The 21499-nt window shown below is 39.5% G+C and overlaps 1 protein-coding gene and 1 long non-coding RNA gene across 2 annotated transcripts; one reads left to right on the forward strand and one right to left on the reverse strand.

Annotated features, from left to right (window-relative positions):
* Window positions 1-9724: 9724 nt before the first annotated feature.
* On the reverse strand, window positions 9725-11321 carry LOC308385361 (piggyBac transposable element-derived protein 3; the record flags this gene model as incomplete). The annotated part of the gene is made up of 2 exons (XM_080864217.1): window positions 9725-10307; window positions 10669-11321. The coding sequence occupies 2 exons, from the start codon at window positions 11319-11321 to the stop codon at window positions 9725-9727; spliced, it is 1236 nt and encodes a 411-aa protein (XP_080720343.1).
* A 2391-nt stretch (window positions 11322-13712) lies between these two features.
* LOC308386326 lies at window positions 13713-18686 on the forward strand. The gene is made up of 2 exons (XR_013969773.1): window positions 13713-17412; window positions 17447-18686. It is a non-coding gene; the product is annotated as an uncharacterized lncRNA (long non-coding RNA).
* Window positions 18687-21499: the final 2813 nt, after the last annotated feature.

Consider the following 21499-nt stretch of genomic DNA (forward strand, 5'->3'; position numbering starts at 1 on the left):
AGAGCTTGAGCATAATGGTGGAATAATCATTACAGAAACATAAAAAAGAAAGTGAAATTACCAATAGTGGTAAGTTAGGGCAGCTGTGGTCTTTCACTTCTTTGCATCCTGTTCAAAGTGCAAACACACAGAGATCTCTGCTGCGCATAATTAACTCAGACTGCACACATACCTGTAGTCAGTGGTTGTGAAATACCCCACACTCAAAGGTACTAACTCACATATGAAAATTGAACTAAATCTAAGAAAACAATGATCTCAGATACAGGAGGAAATCACAAAATCTGCCTTCAAGGCTGAAATTTCTCAGCAACTTCTCACCCAAGCTGCTTGTTGTGCATTTCTATAGCCCATTCTGAAAAATCTGCCCAAACTGATCCTCCTTGGTAGTAATCATTTTCTGTCAGTGTGTGTCATGAATCACATGTAAAAATCTATGAGATTGCTAGCAGTAGCTGAAGTCATTGAATATTGTCTCAAAGAAGAAATCCCCATTTCCTGAGCAGTCTTTTGATCAAAGTTTAAAAGAAAATACAAAATGCTAAACTGACTACTGAATTTGGTGCCTTGACTGGCACACATACCATTGTGTGGATGACCCAGGAGGATTTATAAATCAACAGGCTGATCTCTCCATCATGTAAAGATTCCCCCGAGGTCTCTTGTATAAATGGGAGAAAACTTGAGGGCAAATCCAGGAGACAGCATTTCCCAGCTGGCCCGGGATCACCTATTGAACTCCAACAAAAACCAGGAAAAATACTGCCATCGTGCTTGGTTCCCTCTTAGGCACTAGACTGTGATAAATCCTTAAAATGTGCCAAGGTAACGGATTGATAAATGGATGAATGAAATGGATGAACATAGCTAAACATTAAAGATGTTAATTCACTTTTGTTAATATATTACTCAGCCACCCTTACATAAAAAATAGAGTGTCCTAGAGGATCTACAAATGGTCTACGTGTCTTGGCAGTCATTTGGTGTGGATTCAACAGTTCAGCAGGTATAAAATGATTGAAAACCTACTTAGTGTTTTTTATGGTAGTGTAACTATAAAAAAGCAATGCATTTCATCAGTTGAGTGCCTGCCACATTTTGGCCTCCTACAATAATGTTACTATTCAAAAATGTATTACTTTAAAGTGTCAAGTCACATGGGATAATCTCATTTTTATGACTTGATTTCACACATTTTAAAGAATAGCAGTCACCTAACACTGGGCCAGATTTTATTATTTTTTTTAGGTGTCTGCACCCAAAAAAAAAAAATCCCAGATATGTTATTGTAAGGATTTAAATGATAGTTTTGATGAGGCAATTTAAGGTAAAGTGTGCAGAACAATCAGGAATAAATGAAAAAACAAGGCAGGCATTGATTCCACCTGTTATCATTTTAACCCTTGTGTGGTGTTCGTATTTTTGTTACTCAGCCAGTGTTCATGGGTCTGGTGGACCCGCTAGAGTTTTGGCTTTCCAACTTAACACTATCAAACAATTTTATGTTAAATTACTCAACAGATGTTTACTTCATCCCAATTACAAGACATATGAACAGCAAACATGGTTAATTTTTTCCCTTTACCTTTGTTAGATCACATTTATGAATTAATGTGCTTCTCGTTTTTCTTTTATATAAAATGTTATAAATAAATCAGTTATAATCAAGTGGAGTGAGTGAAAAGACACAACACATTTACACGTGAAAAAATAATTAATTGTTTAATTTTTCTTTTGAAAAAAACTGAACACGGGTCTCACAGACCCGAACACCATACAAGGGTTAAAAGAAGTCAAAGAGGATCTGACAGCGATGAAAAGAAAAGTGAAGTTTACAGTCTAGACGGTTCCATATAAAAAGTGAATCAAAAATCAAAGACTTGAGACCAAAGCGGAGCATGTTCCCGTTTCACCTGTCACAGAGTTTCTACCTCGGCTCGTTCTCGATTTTTTTTTCTTTTTTTTTTGTCAAAATGTCTTTTTTTCACACCAAGCTTCTAAAACAAGAAGTTGATGCAAGTAACAGTGATGATTACTGAAATCCTTTTAAGCTGCAAATGGCTTAGATTCCTTTTTCCTGCTGTGAACAAGCATTTGCAGCAACACGTGGCCCTTAAATCAAGCGCAGCCTCGTGGGGGTTTTCAAAAGTCTGTGTTCTTAACAGGTGATGCATTAGGGGATTAACCTGCTGTGAAAGCAGATTTAATATAGTCAGAAAATGGACATGAAATGTACACACTTCATGACAACTGTGCATGTGATAAGATGTGAAGAGTCGCTAGCACCTGTTAGCACCTGAAGGGTTAGAAATTAAGGAAATTAAATGACAGGCTCCTAGAAGGTTGACTATTACGGGCAGCGCCGTGTGTCATTAATTCAATTTAATGGCAAAATGAAGAGTGCAAAACAGAGAGTTTGTTTTTCTGCAATATTACAAGTACATGAATGTTTGATACCTGAGAGCAGATTATGATGGCCCATGTGACCAGCATTAACAAACGGCACTGGTAGAGTTAGTACTAATGCAACAATGTTACATTATTGAACTTGAAATGTTACATGTTATCTGTGACATCATTAATATTTGTGGAAAATGCATTTGCCAAGCATAACAAACTGAACTGAGTTTATTCTCAGCTTCTCACTCACTTTCATAATTTCAAATTTGCAAACCACAAGCCCTGCAGGCAAAAAAATATATATATCTAAGGCTATATAACTGTAGATGAAGTCTGTAATCTGAGCCACAAAGAAGGCAAGATCTGCCTTCTGTGTGATCTGCCTGATCTGCCTTATTGTTGCATAAAATTGCAGGGCTTTCACTGTGTGTAGTGTTAACACCATGTATACACAATTGGTTTGCGTGCAAGTTATTAACCCAGTAAAATGCCCTTTTAAACAAAAATTGGACAAGTTTAGCAGTAACTGTATTATTTGCATGAGCAACCCACTAGTACGGCAAAGCGTGTAATAGACGTGCTGGTCCACCGTGTCCATGTCACATTGCAGTACCAGCAGAAAGAGATAATATATTTACAGCCAAGAAGTTGCTAGTGTCCTTCTATGACACGAACAATAAAGGTGGCTAATATGTATTTACATGTATATGGGTTGATAAAATCTCTTTAAACACTTTCCTGTGTTTATTTTCATGTTAGCTTGAAATAAAATATCTCCCTTTTCTGGTACTGCAGCTTACTGCAACTTCTGCACGCAAAGTGTGAAATGGACACGGTGGACCGGCCTGCTTTGCCGTGATACAGGGTTGGCATGAGATGTCTGATGTTTTGGTGGTTTGGTTACTGTGTAAAGTGCAAAATTACCCATTGTAGTTTCAAATATAGCATAAGCAAATTTAACTAAAAGCAGTCTTGAAATATAAATTTCAGGGAGATAGATAGATGCTGCAAAAACTGTAGCCAATGAAGACGTGTCTTCTTGTCCACTTCTTGTCTTTTCTATAAGGGGTCTCCAGCTAAAATCTTTGAAAGCACGAAATGGTATTTTTTATTTTTATATCAAATTTAAAAAGATTTAAATTATAGCAACAAAAAACAGTATGTAATACGTGCATTTTTCATGAAAAGTGCAAACCTCCAAAAAACTATATTATATATACAAAGTATTTAAGTTGATGTGTTTAGTTGCTCTACACCAGTCCCTATATATGACTAGCTCTGCAATATCGGTTATATGTTTCCTTGCTGAACAACAAAATTTACACACCTGCAGTATGTTTGTGTTTAAAATGTTGTCTCTCGTGTTGGCTACTGTTCAAAACAGTGATTTTGCAGATTCCGTTATTAATGTTAACATTTGCAAGTGGCCAGACCAGCTAAGTTGAGCAAACTTATCTTATGTGGTATCTTACTTTTTGTGTGTCTGTGTGTAAAATATTCAATGTTCTGAATAAAACAGTGTATGTTTCTAAGGTCGGCAGCAGAGATAAACATATGTAAATGAAATGTCATCATGTGATTGGTTGTCATCTTCTGTTTCCGTACCTGGCTGCTCCTTGAAGAGACAAGGAGGACATGTCCTTCTATTTTTTGATGTAAACGTTAAGAGACTGCAAAACACCGACACATGCACCGCCTTCTGTCTGTGGAGCTTTTTGATGGTTTCATAGCACATTCCTCACTTGTTTATCAGAATAGATGAAGTCTTTAAAAGATACATTACACATCAACTCTGATGAAAATCAGAAAAAAAAACAGCAAAGAAAAAAACTTCTGCTGAAGTTTTGCCCTCCCCCACCCTCTTTCTCCACTCCACAACAAATTTCTGTTTTTATATGAGAGAAGACAATACCAAAAGCACAAAATTGTCCTGACACATAATCAAAAGTCCTTCGTTTTCTTATCTATTACTTCTTTGTTAGGTTTAAAAAAAAAAAATCAAAGCAGTGTTTGTGGTTATCATCGCTGGCTTTTTTTTTAAAAGTTTGTGCATCTGCTCTTTTGTATTTTACTGCAAAAATTACTGCTTTGAATCTCACTTCAATCTCTCTGCAATCATAACAGTATTGGGTTTTAAGTAAATATCAAATGTTTACCTGTTGGAAATTGTTATCTGAGCTTCTCTAGTTATGCTTTAATTTTATATTTTATCGTGAACAATGAAAACTGTTACCTAATCTTTTTTTTATACCTGGAGTTGCCTCGAATTCTTTATATACTTTCATTACCTTGTGAGTTTTCTTTTGAAGGAAAGAAGAAAAACTAGCTGTCTCTGAGGTCCAGACGTCTTGACTTTCTCCACTGTATCCAGTACCAGAAGCATCCACATTTGCATGCCACTGTAAAATGCCCGATTACATAGCAAAAATGAAGAGTCAGGACTTTTGGTGTTAGATATTAAAAAATGTTGCTTAAATTCTGCTTTATAGCCTTTCCTATTCTCTATTAATGGTGCATAACTAAAACTTCAGCTTTTGTGAGAAATTATGCTGCGACTATTTTCATCCCATCACAAACATTACTATTAGATTGTCCTATACCACATACATTTTTTGTTTTGTTTCATTTTTTAACAAGATCTCTGCATGCCAGAGCAAATGGAATTATGAAACTTAATGGCGAGTGAAGTCCTTTATATAAAAGCTGTTGAAAATCCTTGGACACCAAGGTAAAGTCTGACAGATGTCAGGGTTGTTTAATTCTTTGCTATTATGTACAGTCACGCTGCTTCCATCTTCCATTAATGAGTCAGTGCAGACTAAACTTCTTTCCAGTGTAAAAGGCAAAGGCAAATTTTTGGCTAGTGAATCTTTCACTTTTCCCCTCTTTGAATCGCCACCGTGTTGTCGACGAGGGTGTCTTCAAAATCAAATTTGTCCTGGGTGAAAGCCCAGATGAAGAGTGATTCAGAAAACTCCAGTCAGAGTTAGCCTGGCCCATCACCTGCATAAGGCTTTGGTTCATTGTGGTTTGGGCAGCAGTCAGAGGCAGATGACCTGATCCTCACATTTACAAAAGGACTTTAGAGCTGTTACCCCTACACTAAAAGGAGTCAGTTAAGGCAGTTCCACTATCTGACTAGGATGCTTCCTGTCTCCTAGGCGGGATGTTTTGGGAAAATCCTACTGAAAAAACGTCCCAGGGAAGACCCGAAGACATTGCTTGAGAGTCTATATCTCTCAGCTGGCTCTGCAGCACTTCAGTGTTCCTTGGAAGGGCTGAGGGAGGTGAGGGAGGGAGGTTTGGGGTTCGAGCATACATTGATTCCAGCTTAAACTGCTGTCCCCACAACCTGAACCTGGATGAGTGATGGATGGATGGATCTTCCAATTTTGCAATGTTGCAGATCATGTAGCAGGTAAGAATATCAATAATTAGACCCTATTTTACTTATGCAAAGTTGCATAAAAAATAAAATATTTGGAATTTCACACACTGAAAGAGAAGCACAAAATTTTGCACCACACATCAAGTCATAATAATAGCCAGATAATCTATTAAAATGCTACGACAGCATGCTTACAGTGAAGGAATAGTGGATGAGGTTATGGAAAGGCTAATCGGGACACCTGTCAATCGAGAAGAGTTCACACTTCAGTTAGAGATGTTATGAAGGGGAAACTATCCATAGAGCGTGGATCGATAGCATTTCTTTGATCCAGACTCTAAATATGTTTTTTTACTCTTCAGCTTGGAGGTTGCATCTTGGTCTGACCTTCATACTAAAATTTGCATAGACTGAGGGAAGCTGTGAGTCCAGCTAAAAGAAAGAACACTTTTTAAAAATAAAAAAATGCACGCATGAATAATTTATTGGACCCAGTTGACCACTTGGCCAGAAACTTGAAGTTACTTATCTGTCATTTTTGCTTTTTTGTGTCTTATTAATTTAGTTTCATAACTTTCTCATTCCAGCTGATCACATTAGTTATTTTAGGCTTATAATGTAATGCAGTCATCAAAAGAAGTTGCACTTCTCATCAGCTTCTCAGTGCAACTGTAACCCCGTATGCAATTAGAATACACCTCTATGTTTGATATGGATTTATTTCTACCTGTTATTATTATTAGACTTTAAATTCTATATATAGTTGCACATTTTGGCTGAAGGCAGAAAAAAATTGGGGGAGGGGGAGCCACAAAATGGAAAGACAGTCCGCACATTCACACTTCCATGGCAATGATTGCACGTAATTAAGCAGTGTGTTGACACATAGTATTTTATTTGTGGCCCTTCCCCAGTCTCTCTTACATATTTTTTTTACATTACAAATACTCTGCTTTATTCATGATCAGTTTATATGCCAGCTTGTTGTCAGCTCATGTGTAACTGCAAGACAGAAAGAGGACAGCGCACAAAGAACCGAGTGAGAACACAAGCAGACAGTGATGTCATCATGCAGTTCAGACTCAACTGAAACAATTGCATTTCTTTTGTATCTCTGGCTTGATATAAATTGTCCTTCAACTTACTATGGAAAATTCTGAGCATTATATTAACCATTCTAAAACAGTGTGTGTTATACTGAAACCCTTAAACATTCATTATGAATCACCAAACTAATTAGGTTCCTTCTTAAGCAGCATTGTGTACTTAAATGAAGTTAATCAGTTGAATGCATTTGCAAATGGAACATTAAGATTTCTATTTGAAATGAATATAAACATATAAAATGCTAAGCAATAAAATAATTTAGGATGGGGATTAAATATATATTCATTTGTACTGTTTGCATGTCTCATTTCTAGTCGTTGTATCCTGGACCCCTGGATATGACACTAACAGAAGGGCCCCAGTCATGATTTTCAGTCTAATGAGAGACAAGCAGTGGGATAGGCTTGACTTGACTTGGATTTCCTTCTGCATTTTGATGTGCAGCTCTGCTGTCTCATGGACATTCTGACTGCCACAAAAAGCTCTTCTGAAAGTCATTCGATTAGAAAGTGCACTGAGACACTCCCTTATTTGCCCCTGGATGACTGACCTCAGGGCCTGTCTGGTGCTTTACCGGAACACACTTTTTTATATGACATGACAGGGAAACTCTTAACCCTTTAAGACCTACCATAGAACCAAGTCCACCAGAGCTTACTTTATATTTTTACGTGCTCTAGTGCCATTTGTGGGAGCATTTCAAGTTGCTATACATCCATACAACTGTTATAGGCCAAATTTTTATAATATTTATGCATTAAATCCATAGTAACCACATAAATTGCAAAAAAGTGCAATAAACTGCAGAAAAATTGAAAATCGTTTTTGTTTTGTTTTTTTACATATGTTTCTAATTAGAGAAATTTAAGAGGTTTATCCCTCAAAACTTTAAATACAAAAAAGTTGCAAAAAATAGTTTCCAACCACAGGAAATTTATTTTGAGTGTCTTCATGGTTTTATTTTTGAGATAGACCAATTTTTATATACTGCAGAAAAAACGAAAAACAATCCCATAATACAAATTTGCAAAGAAAACAGCATGTGCATCAAAATAAACAATTTAAAGCAGTGCAATTTGAGTTCTAAGCATCCCAGAAACTATTCAGCAGAGCATAAAATCAAACATGACTTTTAAAAACACCAGTATAGGCTTTTAAGGCCTACAAGTAAAAAACTACATTTTCCGCGAAAATGGCATCACTTCCGGTTTCGGGCAGGTAATGGCGGACATGCGATCATTGGCACTGACCTCTATTTCAACAAAAGAAAACCATTAATCAACACATGAACATTACCTGATGCTGCTGAAGTGAAGAAGAGCAAAGTTACAGAGGTTTGATTAGAGACACAACTAAGCGTTTTACAATTTTGCATAAATTTAAAATTTTTTAAATTTGTTCAGTATTGAACGGCAGAAATTAGGTTTTCTTTTTGGAAGTAAGTAAACGGAAAAAACAGCGGCCGACGGCGCTGTAAACAACGGTAGACTTGTGCGTAACAAGCAAGCGAATAATGAAGAAAACTGATTTATAGACAGGAAACTACGGTGGCCCCTAGAGACAAAGCATGTACAAACTCCAAAACACTTACAAATTCCAAATAGCACGTACAAACTCCAAAACACGTACAAAATCCAAAACACATGCAAACTATCGTAAAACACAAGCGTTTTACGATAGTTACGGGTCAGAGTATCTGTTAAGATGTTAAGAATAATAAGTATCTCTTAACATGTTTCCAATGATGAAGCATTTCAAAATAATGTAGACAAAAACGAAAAATAAAAAGATAGTTACGGATCAGGACTCCCCGATCCTTACTGCGCATGTGCAAAGTCGGACCGTACAAATCAGGTCTACCCGATCCGTACCGCGCATGTGCAGGGGTTTTCTTCTTCTTCTCTTCGTTTAATGGCAGTTTACTCCCCAGTATAAGAGGATACTGCCACCTGCTTACCAAGCGAATGAACCCTATTGTAAACTGAATTAGCGTCATTACAAACGTGTGTTAAATTTGATTTAGTGATAGTCGAGTGTGTTTATGCTTGTCTGTGTGGAGAAGATTGATTGGAATAGTGATGATGATGTCCGCTTACACTGTCAATTGTCAGTAAACACTTAATCTGGCTGATGAATCTACACGTGAGATATTACAAAGTCTGTATTATTAACTCTGTAATTAGGCGCCATTCTTCTTATTGTACGACGCTCTCTGTTGAGGAGAAAAGCATGAATTTGTTTGTAAACGGATTATCCATTGTTTAAATGTCCCGGTAGTCGAAAAGGAGGCAGAGCTGCTGAGAAATGCTAGGAGCTAACTGGGCGCTTACCGTATCATTCAAATATATTGAATGTCGCAATGTTGACAATTCAGGGTCTGCAGCTTTAACCTCCTATGACCCGAACTCTTTCATGACATGCATTTTTAATTTCTTTTTGCTATTTGGGCTGATTGGGACCTGATGAATGTAAAAACAAAGAATGATCTTTTTACCTGATGTAGTTTCTGAGAAAAATGATGGCCACATATTAGGACATTCGTTTTAAATTCCAATAGACCACTATAAAGTCACAAGTAAGTAATGATGTGCAAAACTCTTTATTTTTTGTCTGAACACAGCAGCAATTTTCCTGAGTACAAAAAGAAAATTAGAAACAACAGTTGTTCCCCTTTGACCAATATGGCTCATTTGAAGTTCTGCTAACAGTTACAGGAAGACAGATGTCTGTAACAAAGTCCAAAAAGTAATAGAATTATGAACATTGGATGTAGCAGGAAACCTAACACTTCAAAACTGCTACTTCAAATTTTTTCCCCCATGTTTACACCTATGTGTGAAAGGCTGTGTAACAGTTCCGATCTGCCTGTAAGCAGAGGAACACCTTGCATGTAACACACTGTACTCGAATTTTCACTGAGCAGCCTTTTGCTCTGCAGTGTGCTGCATTCTTCAATTTTGCCACCTCTGGCAGATGTGCATTAGCCTTCCTGCGGAATGAGACATGGGGCACTGCCTTCACTGGACGCCTTTTCCCTTGGACTAACACGTCTGGGTCATCTTCCTGCACTGAAAAGTCAGAGCTGTCATTGGCATACTGAGCCAAGAAGGTCATGGCCACTTCCATGCGAAATTCAAGAAACTGCATGATGTCCTTCTTTGGTGTGCCACATACAGTAAGGTCTTTACGGTACAGTAGCCAGCTGTTGGCTAAAGCCAGATCCATAAAGTACATTAGCATCCGCAGTGTCCATTTCTTCGTACGGCCACTCATGCGATAGTAACTCATCATTCTATCGACAAGGTCAACTCCACCCATCTTGGAGTTGTATTCACGGACAATACTTGGTCGCGAGATGGTCACATATCGTTTTCGTTTTTTGTCCCATCTCTGGCAGGTGTCTTCTGGCTCGCTAGCATGAACAGCAGACATCATCAATATGGTAAATGGCCTGTATTTGTATAGCGCTTTACTAGTCCCTAAGGACCCCAAAGCGCTTTACATATCCAGTCATCCACCCATTCACACACTGGTGATGGCAAGCTTCATTGTAGCCACAGCCACCCTGGGGCGCACTGACAGAGGCGAGGCTGCCGGACACTGGCGCCACCGGGCCCTCTGACCACCACCAGTAGGCAACGGGTGAAGTGTCTTGCCCAAGGACACAATGACCGAGACTGTCCAAGCCGGGGCTCGAACCGGCAACCTTCCGATTACAAGGCGAACTCCCAACTCTTGAGCCATGATCGCCCCGTATGGGTTTATTGTCATACCACTTCACCACACAAATCTTTCCATCCTCAGTGGTAACTTGTGCTGAGGTCCCTCTTCCTTTCTTTTTCATTGTTTTGTCATTTGGTAGCTTCTGTACTGCTGCAGCGACCCGATTCTTCATAACTGTACCAGTTACATATATCTGCTTCTTCATCATGCGTTCCACAACTTGGATGGAAATGAAGAACCGATCACAGTAAACCTTTGTATTAGGATGCAGCGTTTGAGACAGACGATCTATGACCAAGCCTCCCAAACCCAGATCCCCTGGTTCTTCAACCTGCTCAAGGAGTGCAGGTGCCCCTTGATAAATTTCAAAGTCCAGCACAATACCATCTGCTGTTGCACAAACAAAGTTTTGTATGCCAACTGGGTTTGGCTTCATTGGCAGATATTGTCGATACGGACAAGCTCCTGTGAATGGAATCATCTGCTCGTCAATGGAAACGCATTCTGGGCGAGCTTGAGATTTGCAGCCTTTCAGAATGCGGTTCAGAAAAGGCCTCACTTTCCAGAATTGATCACGCTCTTTCAGATCCTCTGGAACATCATCGTCAATGAGCACTTTGAGTGATTGCCTGAGCCTGAAGAATCTGTCACGTGTGAACCTTTTGGTGATGGCAGGGAATCTCAAGGTTTTGGACCAGTACATCCTGATTGCAGGATATGGTACGCAAGGCATCAAAATATTCAGCATCCCCAACAGGATCATCAATGTCTGACAAATCTTCCACATCTGAGTTGTCTCCAATTAACCCCAGTAACTCCATTGCTCTTGCGAAAGAAAAACGCTCTGGAAAAAACATCATAAGAAAGATCAAATAAAAACCTATGGAGATTTTTTTTTGTAAAACTTGCTATATCTGCGTGTACTGTAGTAAACTATTTTTTTCTACCTAAATCATCCAAAAATACTATTTCATTGTCACAATTTGCTAGCACATGTTGCTGACTCCCTCTTTCCACATTGTAAACAAAGCTAACAAAACTAAGTCCCTCTGTTCACATACATGTACCACATGTTTAGCAGCATGGTAAATCATTACAGTTACTAACTTTTGTAAAATTTGAATTCCATAACAAACATTGAACACTTTTATCCATATCTGAACAAGAATGAGCCATGAAATGTGATTGAATTTTTTACCTGGTCGAAGTTTGGCTCGGGAGTTGCCATCTGAACTTCAGGGTGTGTTGTCAGCCATCTTGAATCTAATGTGGAATGAGAAATTATATTCTGCCACCACCAGGAGGCAGTATAATGTCCTCGTAATATCCTCGGATATCAGAAAAAATATATAAAAAAAAAATTTGTATTGTGGTCTAGACAAACCAAAATGTGATGTCCACATATGTAAACGCCAGGTCCTAGGAGGTTAAAGTACGCAGCCTTAACGGTCCACAAGTGGCGCGTACTCAAAGACCGCTAAGGCCGAAAGCGCGAGGCTTGTGAAATGGGACGGTCTAGTCTCCGTGGCGCTGCCCAGGTTGCCTAGCAACCATGATACTAACCGCTGGAAACAGCTTTGTTTGACAGAAATGAAGGAGAACATGTTTTGTTCATTTGTTTGTTTGTTTCTACATGAGCTGTGTGATTTAATAAGTATCTGAGGCTGAGACCACGGGACTGTAAAACATGATTTTTGGGCTTCATTTCTGTACTGAACAGTCATTTAAAGATTAGCTAGTAAATAACAATTAGTTAATGTTGTTCATGAGACTAAAGTCTTCTCACTTTGGTAATGTAAATATAATATGGCCAATATTATAGTTATTATATTAATCATTATTAGTTATTACAGCAGTGAATATCAGAGCCTCAAACTAAACAGGCTGACGTCTTCTAAATGGGTCAAACTGGGCAGAAAGTATACAAACACATAACATCCTTATAGAATATGATGTAACACTATAGATCAACTTACCTCAGAATATATGAAGCATATAAACAATTACAGCAATATGATGCAACAAACACAGCAGTACTACTAATCCAAAAATACTCAAAGCTTCATAGAACTGAAACAAACATTTATTTTTAGGTCCATTCTGCTGCTGATACATACTTTAGGTTTCTGAATATTAAACTTGTTTCTGCCTTTCATAGTGTGTAACTTGAAGGCCCTGAGTACTTTCTCCCACACTGAAAACACTGGAATGATAAAATGATTTGAACATTACCTAATAAGACTGATTCAGGACAGACAAAAGGTTTTGTTAAACTTTTCTAGCAGTCCTTCACAAACAGGGAACAGTCTGTCTATTCTCTCCATCTGTCAGCTGCTGCTTGCTCTTCCTCCTCCTCTTCCTCACACACTGCTGAGTTTGTCCTGGAGGATCATCAGGGGTGCAAAGTCTCACAGATGATGTGCAGCAGTGGGTCCCTCAGTCTGTCCTCACTCTGGACACTTGCAGTTGTCACATGGAAATCAAATGTGTGATAAGCTGCAGGATTCAAACACAAGTGTAACTTATTAATACATGTTCATACTTTTATTCCACAATCAGAGAGAAAGAAACAGAGAGAGAGTGCAGGACAGACAGACAGGTGGCAGTCTCAGGTGTATACACTGCTACAAAACAGCACAAGGGAAGGAAGATGTAGTGTTTGTGTTATTATGAGTGCTAAACAAGAAGAGTTCCCAGATGGTACAGTGGACACATGTGTGACTCCTGTGATCAAAGCATCTTTCTTTCAGCTTAACGAGTGAACTGTCAGCTCGTTCAAACACGTTAAAGTCAGTTTGGCTCGACACCACCGAACAGAGGCAGCAATATAACATAGCTAACATTAACAGTGCAGTGAATCCTGCTTGTGCCGTGATATTCAGGACTGCAAACCGAGCAGCATCACTGACTTTCAGCTTGTTGTGTTTGTGGATATATGACTGACTTTAATTATCCATAAAATCATCACATTCTCTGTAAGATTAAGGCCAACTATTGAACGGTGCATATTTTCAAGTAAAGGCTTTAAAACCAAGTTAGTACAAACATCGCTAATGGCACATAACTTTCCCGACATGTGGCGAACATTGTTGAATTCTCCCAATTCTTTGAATCTTTGGGCTGAAGGAAGGACAATACTCGGTGTATAAATGCTCAATCAACAATCATTTATTTCCATACAATTCAACAATAAGAGCATTACAACGTCCGGACGGGAGAGATGCTACCAGAGGGTCAGGCACATGTCTCAAAATGGTGACGGGTTGCTCAGCTTTTTATAGTCTCTAGTGGCCCCCAGCTAGTCGTAAAAGCCAAAACATCACATTTTTTCTCTGTTACAGCGCCTAAGTTATGACCTCGGCAGTTGTTTCTCTGCTTTCTGTAAGGTGGGGGTGTGGAATGTGGTCTATCTATCTCCCCTGTCTTTAGACACAGAGTCTCCTGCTTACAACCTTCTCTTCATGATTCAACACTTAAGCATGTCAAGAAAGCAGTGTCACACATTCCCAGCAGATCAAGGATACAGAGTGATGCACATTTATCTAATGAACTAATATGTGAATATGTTCTGTTAACTCAAAAGTATAATGAGAACTAAACTACATACAGATCACACACTCTATTTTAAAGGGTATAATATGATCTACAGCAGTATTCTAATTCAACTACTTTGATTACATATATAAGGTAACATATAATAACAGAATAATATCACAATACCCTCTTTTGATCTCTCATTAAAGAGATCACTAATAACAAGCACTTCAGCGTTGCAAGGTCCAGGTTTTCTTGATCCTGAGGCCCTCTGTCCCCTTTTAACGGGTGGACCATATGGGGGATGACCTCTGTGTTCACGCAGTTCAGATGCAAGCAAAGTTAGATTTACAACCATAACAGCAGTTACAGATGACACTCCCATCACTCCCCATTTTCCCACAGCTTTATTTTGGTGCTCCAGTTTTCCACTCCCATTTTAATGCCCCCTTATACCTTTCAAATGTACTTAGACTAGAACCTCTGTCTAAGGAGCTTTTAACCTTTATTTTTATTGCTGCAGCTACCAGTGTCTTCCAGTTGGGTGATTCTCAGCTTCTTTCTTCGACCTCCGGGGTTAGACCACCCTTTAGTCATTGCACAGTTCTGGGGATTATTCTGCCCTGATTTCAAACAAAGATCTGTGTATTTTGGGGTCACCGGCGTGTCCCCCTTTTTGCCAAGAGCCTCTTGAACCTCGTTGGTCTGGTGTTCCTGGTTTTCGCCAACCCCTTCATGGTTATTGCTGTGTTTGTGGGATCCATCTTCTCCAGGAGCCCAAACGTCATGACACTTGACCCCAGTTGCTGTCTCGGCAGTCCCTACATCTGTCCCTGCTGTGAAGGGTCCTCACATCTCCGGGTCCCCGTCTGGTGTCTGTTCCTTTCTCTGCAAGAGACAGAAAACCAAAACACCTCTCTCCCTAGCCTTGATAATCTAATATTGTTATCCATTGTTCTTCTAATGATTCAAATTTGGTTTAAAATATTATGTTCAGGACTTATTCTAATCATAATCTTTGTGTGTGTAAAAGAAATCAAAAATTAGTGAACCCTTTCTAAGTCTAACACATTATAAGCTTAAGTTTTACCATCGCTAATTTATTAAACACACAAATAAAGTCATAAAATGTTCATAACACCATTGTTTGATGTTCGGACTCAACTCCCCCTTTTTGACACACTCCCATGTGTCAATTCATTGGAGCTAGACACTTAAAAGAGAAGGTTAGTGACATCATATCTGGTAACTGGTCCATCCAGAGCTGTAACATTTTGAAATGTACATACAACAAGCCAAACCACACCTTGGTCACACCAACCCTTTTCTGCCCCGAAGATGTCCAATGCCATCCTAGTATGGACTGTCAAAAGTGGCTTTAACGCTGACTATCCTGACAATCCATTTTATAACGTTTCCTGGTCAGATTTGCCAATCTCTGCACCAGGGTTGTAATAGTTTTGCAATTTTCATCAGTTTTTATTTTTATTTAGCTTCGACTTCAGATTTTCAATTTTATATCAGTTTTAATTAGTTTTAACCAATTCTTTTTGTAATGGTACATTTTAATTTGAATTTATCCAAACTAAACACAATATTTTCTTTATTTACTTTGCTCTTGTTCTTTTGCAGTACCACATCCTATCAGATGTCCCTGTCGATTATATTCTACATTTAATAACTTACTATTTCAAGTGAGAACCTAAATCATGTGGACCAATGTTTATTATTGCATATCTCTATTCTGAATGTGGCCAGTCATTCATAGGTATTGTTCAATTTTGGCGATTTTCCTCTATAAAATTTAATTGACTTTTTACAGTGGCCTGCTATGGTTAATAATAACATGTTCCAGTCATGAGTGGCATCAAAAGTCTTCTCCACTGTAGCATTTGGCATTCCCAATAATATAACATGATACCTTACTCAAAACACAGCTAATATAGCACAGTTTTCTTAATGCAAACATCGGTAACTCAAAATCAGCAACCACAGTGTTAAGTCTGCAGTTCATACTTATGTGAAGCTAGAGTCTCCTCCTCCAGTCTCTCTTATCCTCCTGCTCCTGAAAAAACAAAACAAAACAAAGCGAAGCATCCACCCTTCTCTTGTCCGCTGGGTGAATTGTTTATTGGCATTTACTAATCCTAAAGTTGGTGCAGTCATTGTCTCAGTATCAAGTCAGTCAAAACTTTTAGTCGTCAGTCCATCACAGTCCATTCACATGCATACCTCCATACACATTCATACCAGATGTTGCTGATAATGGAGTCTCACGCGCAACCTATTCGAGCATCCATCACCAGCAAGATGACGTCATCATTTTAAAGGAAAACAATTCCTTGTTGTTTTTTTGTGGGCCGGATTGACTCGGTGCAATCCTTTTAGACTCAGAACTTCTCAGTGTTCCCTATAAGTGAATTTCTCCCAAGCCAATTACAATCATGGAGAAGCACACTTTGCAACTGTTTACAGTAATAATATTTTATAGCGCTTTAAATTTCAATCTTTCAGGCCTTGTTTAAAGAGCTGATTGTTAAATCATGAACTCACAAAATATCAACATATCACCACCGGTGGATCACACCTCTCAGATGTTTTTTCTCCAGTGCACTGTAACAAAAACGAAAACAGACATAACCAACAAAATACTACTAAAATAACACAAACTAGGGCCCGTTGCAGACATGTCCAAGCATAAAACTATCCCTCTCTCGCTTACGAGAAAGAACACAAGCCAAAGCTCACTGATAAAATCAAGCTAGCGCTAAACAAAACCAAACAATCAACCAGAAATTCACAGGAACATTTTGCTTCCTGCCGGGACAATATTGTGTGGGAATGAGAACCTCAGGTGCCGTAACACCTTTTGTTCCTCCTTGAATTAAAACTCAATCACAGAAAATGCCGTACTCCGACCTAAAACTTACACTATTAATTCATCATTTTCACTCTGTGCCACTGTTCCTCATCAGGGCTGTGTGAAGCACAGCAAAGAATTCAGTCAAGGCCTTGAGCCATAAACAGACATCACGCACAGACATTGTTTTCATAACCAAACCGTTTTAGAGCTTATTCCTAAAATCTACATAAATGCCTTCTAGGTGACATATAACACATTCTAAGTATTTAATGGTAATCAATGGCTCCTCATAAAAATTATGCATTGGGATGTTTGTGTGCAGCATTTTGCATATCAGCATAAGCAAAGCATTCTTCATTGCATCAGCGTGTGTGTGTGTGTGTGTGTGTGTGTGTGTGTGTGTGTGTGTGTATGTGTGTGTGTGTGTGTAGTTTCTCTTCATTCTGAGTCAGTGCATGTAGATGTGTGTGTTTGTGTGGGTGTTTGTGTTCATCATTTTCCTGTTCTGGTGTTCTGGGTAAACCACTGCCTGAAGCATGCCCTGGGGTCCTGCCCCCCTCCTTTTCAGTTTGTTTGCGACCATTGCTGCTGCTGCTGCTCAAAATTCAGTCCGTCCTGGTTCTGACCCCAATTGGGGCAGTCCTTTCTCCAGTGTCGATGTTCACCGCAGGTGAAACCTGCATCTTCTTCTGTGTTTTTGTCCATTCTGAGGTGCCTTCTGTCCTCAGTTACTCCTCTTGTCTCGGTCACGCCCTTTTTCGCCACCCAATCATCCGTGTTGGTCCATCACTGTCCTGCACAGTGTGAATGCAAAGTTATCAAGGTCAGCATTCTTTCGCTCGGCCTTACTTTTCATTCGGGCTTGGCGGGCGTCTCGTCACAGCTCTGTCAGCTGACACAGTCTGGGAATTTTCCCCCGTGTAGTGAAACGGGCCTTAGGTTTAGTGCTCTCCGTCTCGGCTGCCTGAGATCACATTCCTGCAGGTCTGTTGACATTCTCAGGTCGTTGTTGTGGGTCCAGCTGTTGCAGCATTTGGTCAGTGTCACGTATGGGGGAGAGCAGGAGTCCAGTCAGCCTCGGCTTTCAGGGCCGGCAAAGCAGCCTGTAATTAAATATGTATAGAAAAAACAAAAACAAAACAAAACAAAAACAAACAAAAAACAAAAACAAATGAACAGGAAAATGATGTTGTGTTGGCTGTGTTATTCAGAGGGGAGACAATGGGGCCAGGCCCTGTGTCAGCCTTCTCTCCCCCTTTTTTTGTTTTTTGTCTCCCGATATAATCAACTCCTAACCCACCAAGTTGACAGGACAACACCGGTATATGTTAAAATTCTTAAGATCATGTTTAAAAGCCCAAAAAAGGAACTTTCTTTCATTCAGTAATCACTTTTATTAATCAATCAACAGAAAACATGTCACAATTTGAATCTTTTAACCACTAAATTTGTCATGTCTTGCCTGGTTGGTTAGACCAGTGTTCCTTTTTTTTTTTTTTTTTAGTTAAATTGTTGTCCTGCAACCCAGAGGGTTTCTTTGTCAGTAATGTATAGACTTCATCATTTAAGTATGTTAATTTTTCTTTAACCTTGCTGGAAAATCTTCACGTGTTCATGAGTGTAAGCTGTTTCTTCATTGCGTGTATGTGCATTTGTATAAAAGCAGGTTAATTTTATCTTTTCTCAAACTAGGCGTTACCTTAAAAGGAGCCTTTCTCTCAGATTTCTCTGCTTGTGTGTGTTTTTGTTTCACCTTTTTGTTGTGATGCTCCGGACGCCTTCCCAACCTCCACAAGTCCGTTGGCCCCAATTTTATGTGTTAAAACTTCTCTTAATTTCTCCTCTAATTCTCTCCTCGCTGCTGTCTTTTTCACAGCTGCTGATTCGTGCTGGGTGTGGTTCCCATTACCTATAATTTTGCTTCGGCCGCTGTGCTTGTGGGGGCAGTTGGTCCAGGTCCGCAGCTTCCTGTATTAACACACTAAGAGATTTATTTAATTTCATTTTCATCACTGTTAAACAGATAAGCAGGCAACACGCCCACCTTGACAGCGTAAACTGTACGTCAGTCTCCCAACACATTCCTCTCTGTACTCCTCCATAATTCTCCACTGCACACCTCTTACTATCTCTCCTTTTTATTTTTATTACACCACAGAGTAATACACCCAATTATGCCCGTCTATCTCTATGTGGCTCCAAATTCCCTCTTTATTCTAATTTCACACTCGTCAGGGGACAGGCACACAACAATTTCAACCACTGAAACGAGGAATTCAACCTTTTTATATTTCTTTACTAATCTAGACTCAACGTTTGTTCGCAAAATGTGTCTTGTTCTAGTCCGGAATAAATGTGAACCCGTGATTACACGGCCGTTCCAGTGTTATTTCCGTAGCTATGCGGGGGCCCTCACCTCCCCAAGTCACCACCTCGGCACCCGGACGACGCCGGTCCTGGCCACGCGTCCACGGACAGGAGGGTCGCCACTCCTAGGGCAAAGTTCCACAGGTACACTAGGCATCAACCTTTGATCCTAAAATGTGTATTTGCTCTAATGTCCTCCTAATCAAACACATCAACCGTCACTGTCACTGTGTTCACGCTTCACACTTCACACAAAACACACTCAGAGCGCGCCTCACTCACACTCTCACTCAGTGCGCGCTTTACCCACAAGACAGCACCCAGAGCGCGCCTCGCAGCTTCACACACACTCTCTCACCCAGAGCGCGCTTTCACACTCACACACAACACTTTTCCTCAGCGGGAATTTTACACAGAAACCTCTGAGCTCAACTATTAGATCTTCTTAAAGCACACTGCACCATAGACCAAAATACCCCTTTCTCTGCGATTATGACCGCCACCACGGGGCAAAGTCGCATCATAAAAGTGATGCTTGCATCCCCGAAGTTATACCTGACATCATAAACCAGGTGTTGCTATGTACTTAAATTTTTACTTTGTATTATGACCGCAGCCCTTTATACTCGACTGACGCCACAAACCACCGTCAAAACCTCTATCAAATGTACTAAAACTAGCACCAACCACTACTGCACTTCACGGCCGCACCACCGGAACACGCCGTATCATAAACCAAACCTACGGACGTGTTTCGCTCTCGCGTTGCCAGCGTCCAACTGCACCGTGAAGCCAGCATCTGCTTTTCCTTAAATCAACTTCTATTTCATAGCCGGCAAAAGCCAGGACGTCACTGACACCATAAACAAAATAAACAAACCTCGACTTCAATGTACTGGACTAATGGCCGCGTCTTCAGAATAAATTCTAATGTATTATTGCTACAGAAGCCAGTATTAGACAAAATTAAATGTGGAAGGTAAAGTGGCTGCAACTAGTCCAACGTAGTATGTTATTAGTATCTCGGTAGAAGCAGTTTACTGCAACTAGTCCAACGTAGTATGTTATTAGTATCTCGGTAGAAGCAGTTTATTTAACACACTGGAATTCAGCCTCAACTTATGTTGTTAGTATCTTGCGCCAAAAACCAGACACCGACAAATTTACTGTGAAAATACATGTGACTCAGCGAACAGATTAATTTGGAAAGCCCAATATGCACATTTGGTATTTATAATACAACAGGCTGTGCTTACCTTTTTATTTTTGGACCGGTCCTCTGTTCACCTCGCCTCACGATCTCACCAAAGGTCAAATCTGCACCTCCTCAGCACACCAAAGATCCGGGTCACGGCACCAAGTTGTTGAATTCTCCCAATTCTTTGAATCTTTGGGCTGAAGGAAGGACAATACTCGGTGTATAAATGCTCAATCAACAATCATTTATTTCCATACAATTCAACAATAAGAGCATTACAACGTCCGGACGGGAGAGATGCTACCAGAGGGTCAGGCACATGTCTCAAAATGGTGACGGGTTGCTCAGCTTTTTATAGTCTCTAGTGGCCCCCAGCTAGTCGTAAAAGCCAAAACATCACATTTTTTCTCTGTTACAGCGCCTAAGTTATGACCTCGGCAGTTGTTTCTCTGCTTTCTGTAAGGTGGGGGTGTGGAATGTGGTCTATCTATCTCCCCTGTCTTTAGACACAGAGTCTCCTGCTTACAACCTTCTCTTCATGATTCAACACTTAAGCATGTCAAGAAAGCAGTGTCACACATTCCCAGCAGATCAAGGATACAGAGTGATGCACATTTATCTAATGAACTAATATGTGAATATGTTCTGTTAACTCAAAAGTATAATGAGAACTAAACTACATACAGATCACACACTCTATTTTAAAGGGTATAATATGATCTACAGCAGTATTCTAATTCAACTACTTTGATTACATATATAAGGTAACATATAATAACAGAATAATATCACAACATGTTTTAATGTTCTTCATTATTAAACATTTGCGCATAAATAACTGACATAATATTCAGTACTTACTTTTGAAAGTTTACTGTTCAGCCGCCCCGCTTCAACCGTTTTTTTCGGCAAAATTATC

This window comes from Rhamphochromis sp. 'chilingali' (assembly GCF_963969265.1).
Source record: "Rhamphochromis sp. 'chilingali' genome assembly, chromosome: 18".
Taxonomy (NCBI): Eukaryota; Metazoa; Chordata; class Actinopteri; order Cichliformes; family Cichlidae; genus Rhamphochromis; species Rhamphochromis sp. 'chilingali'.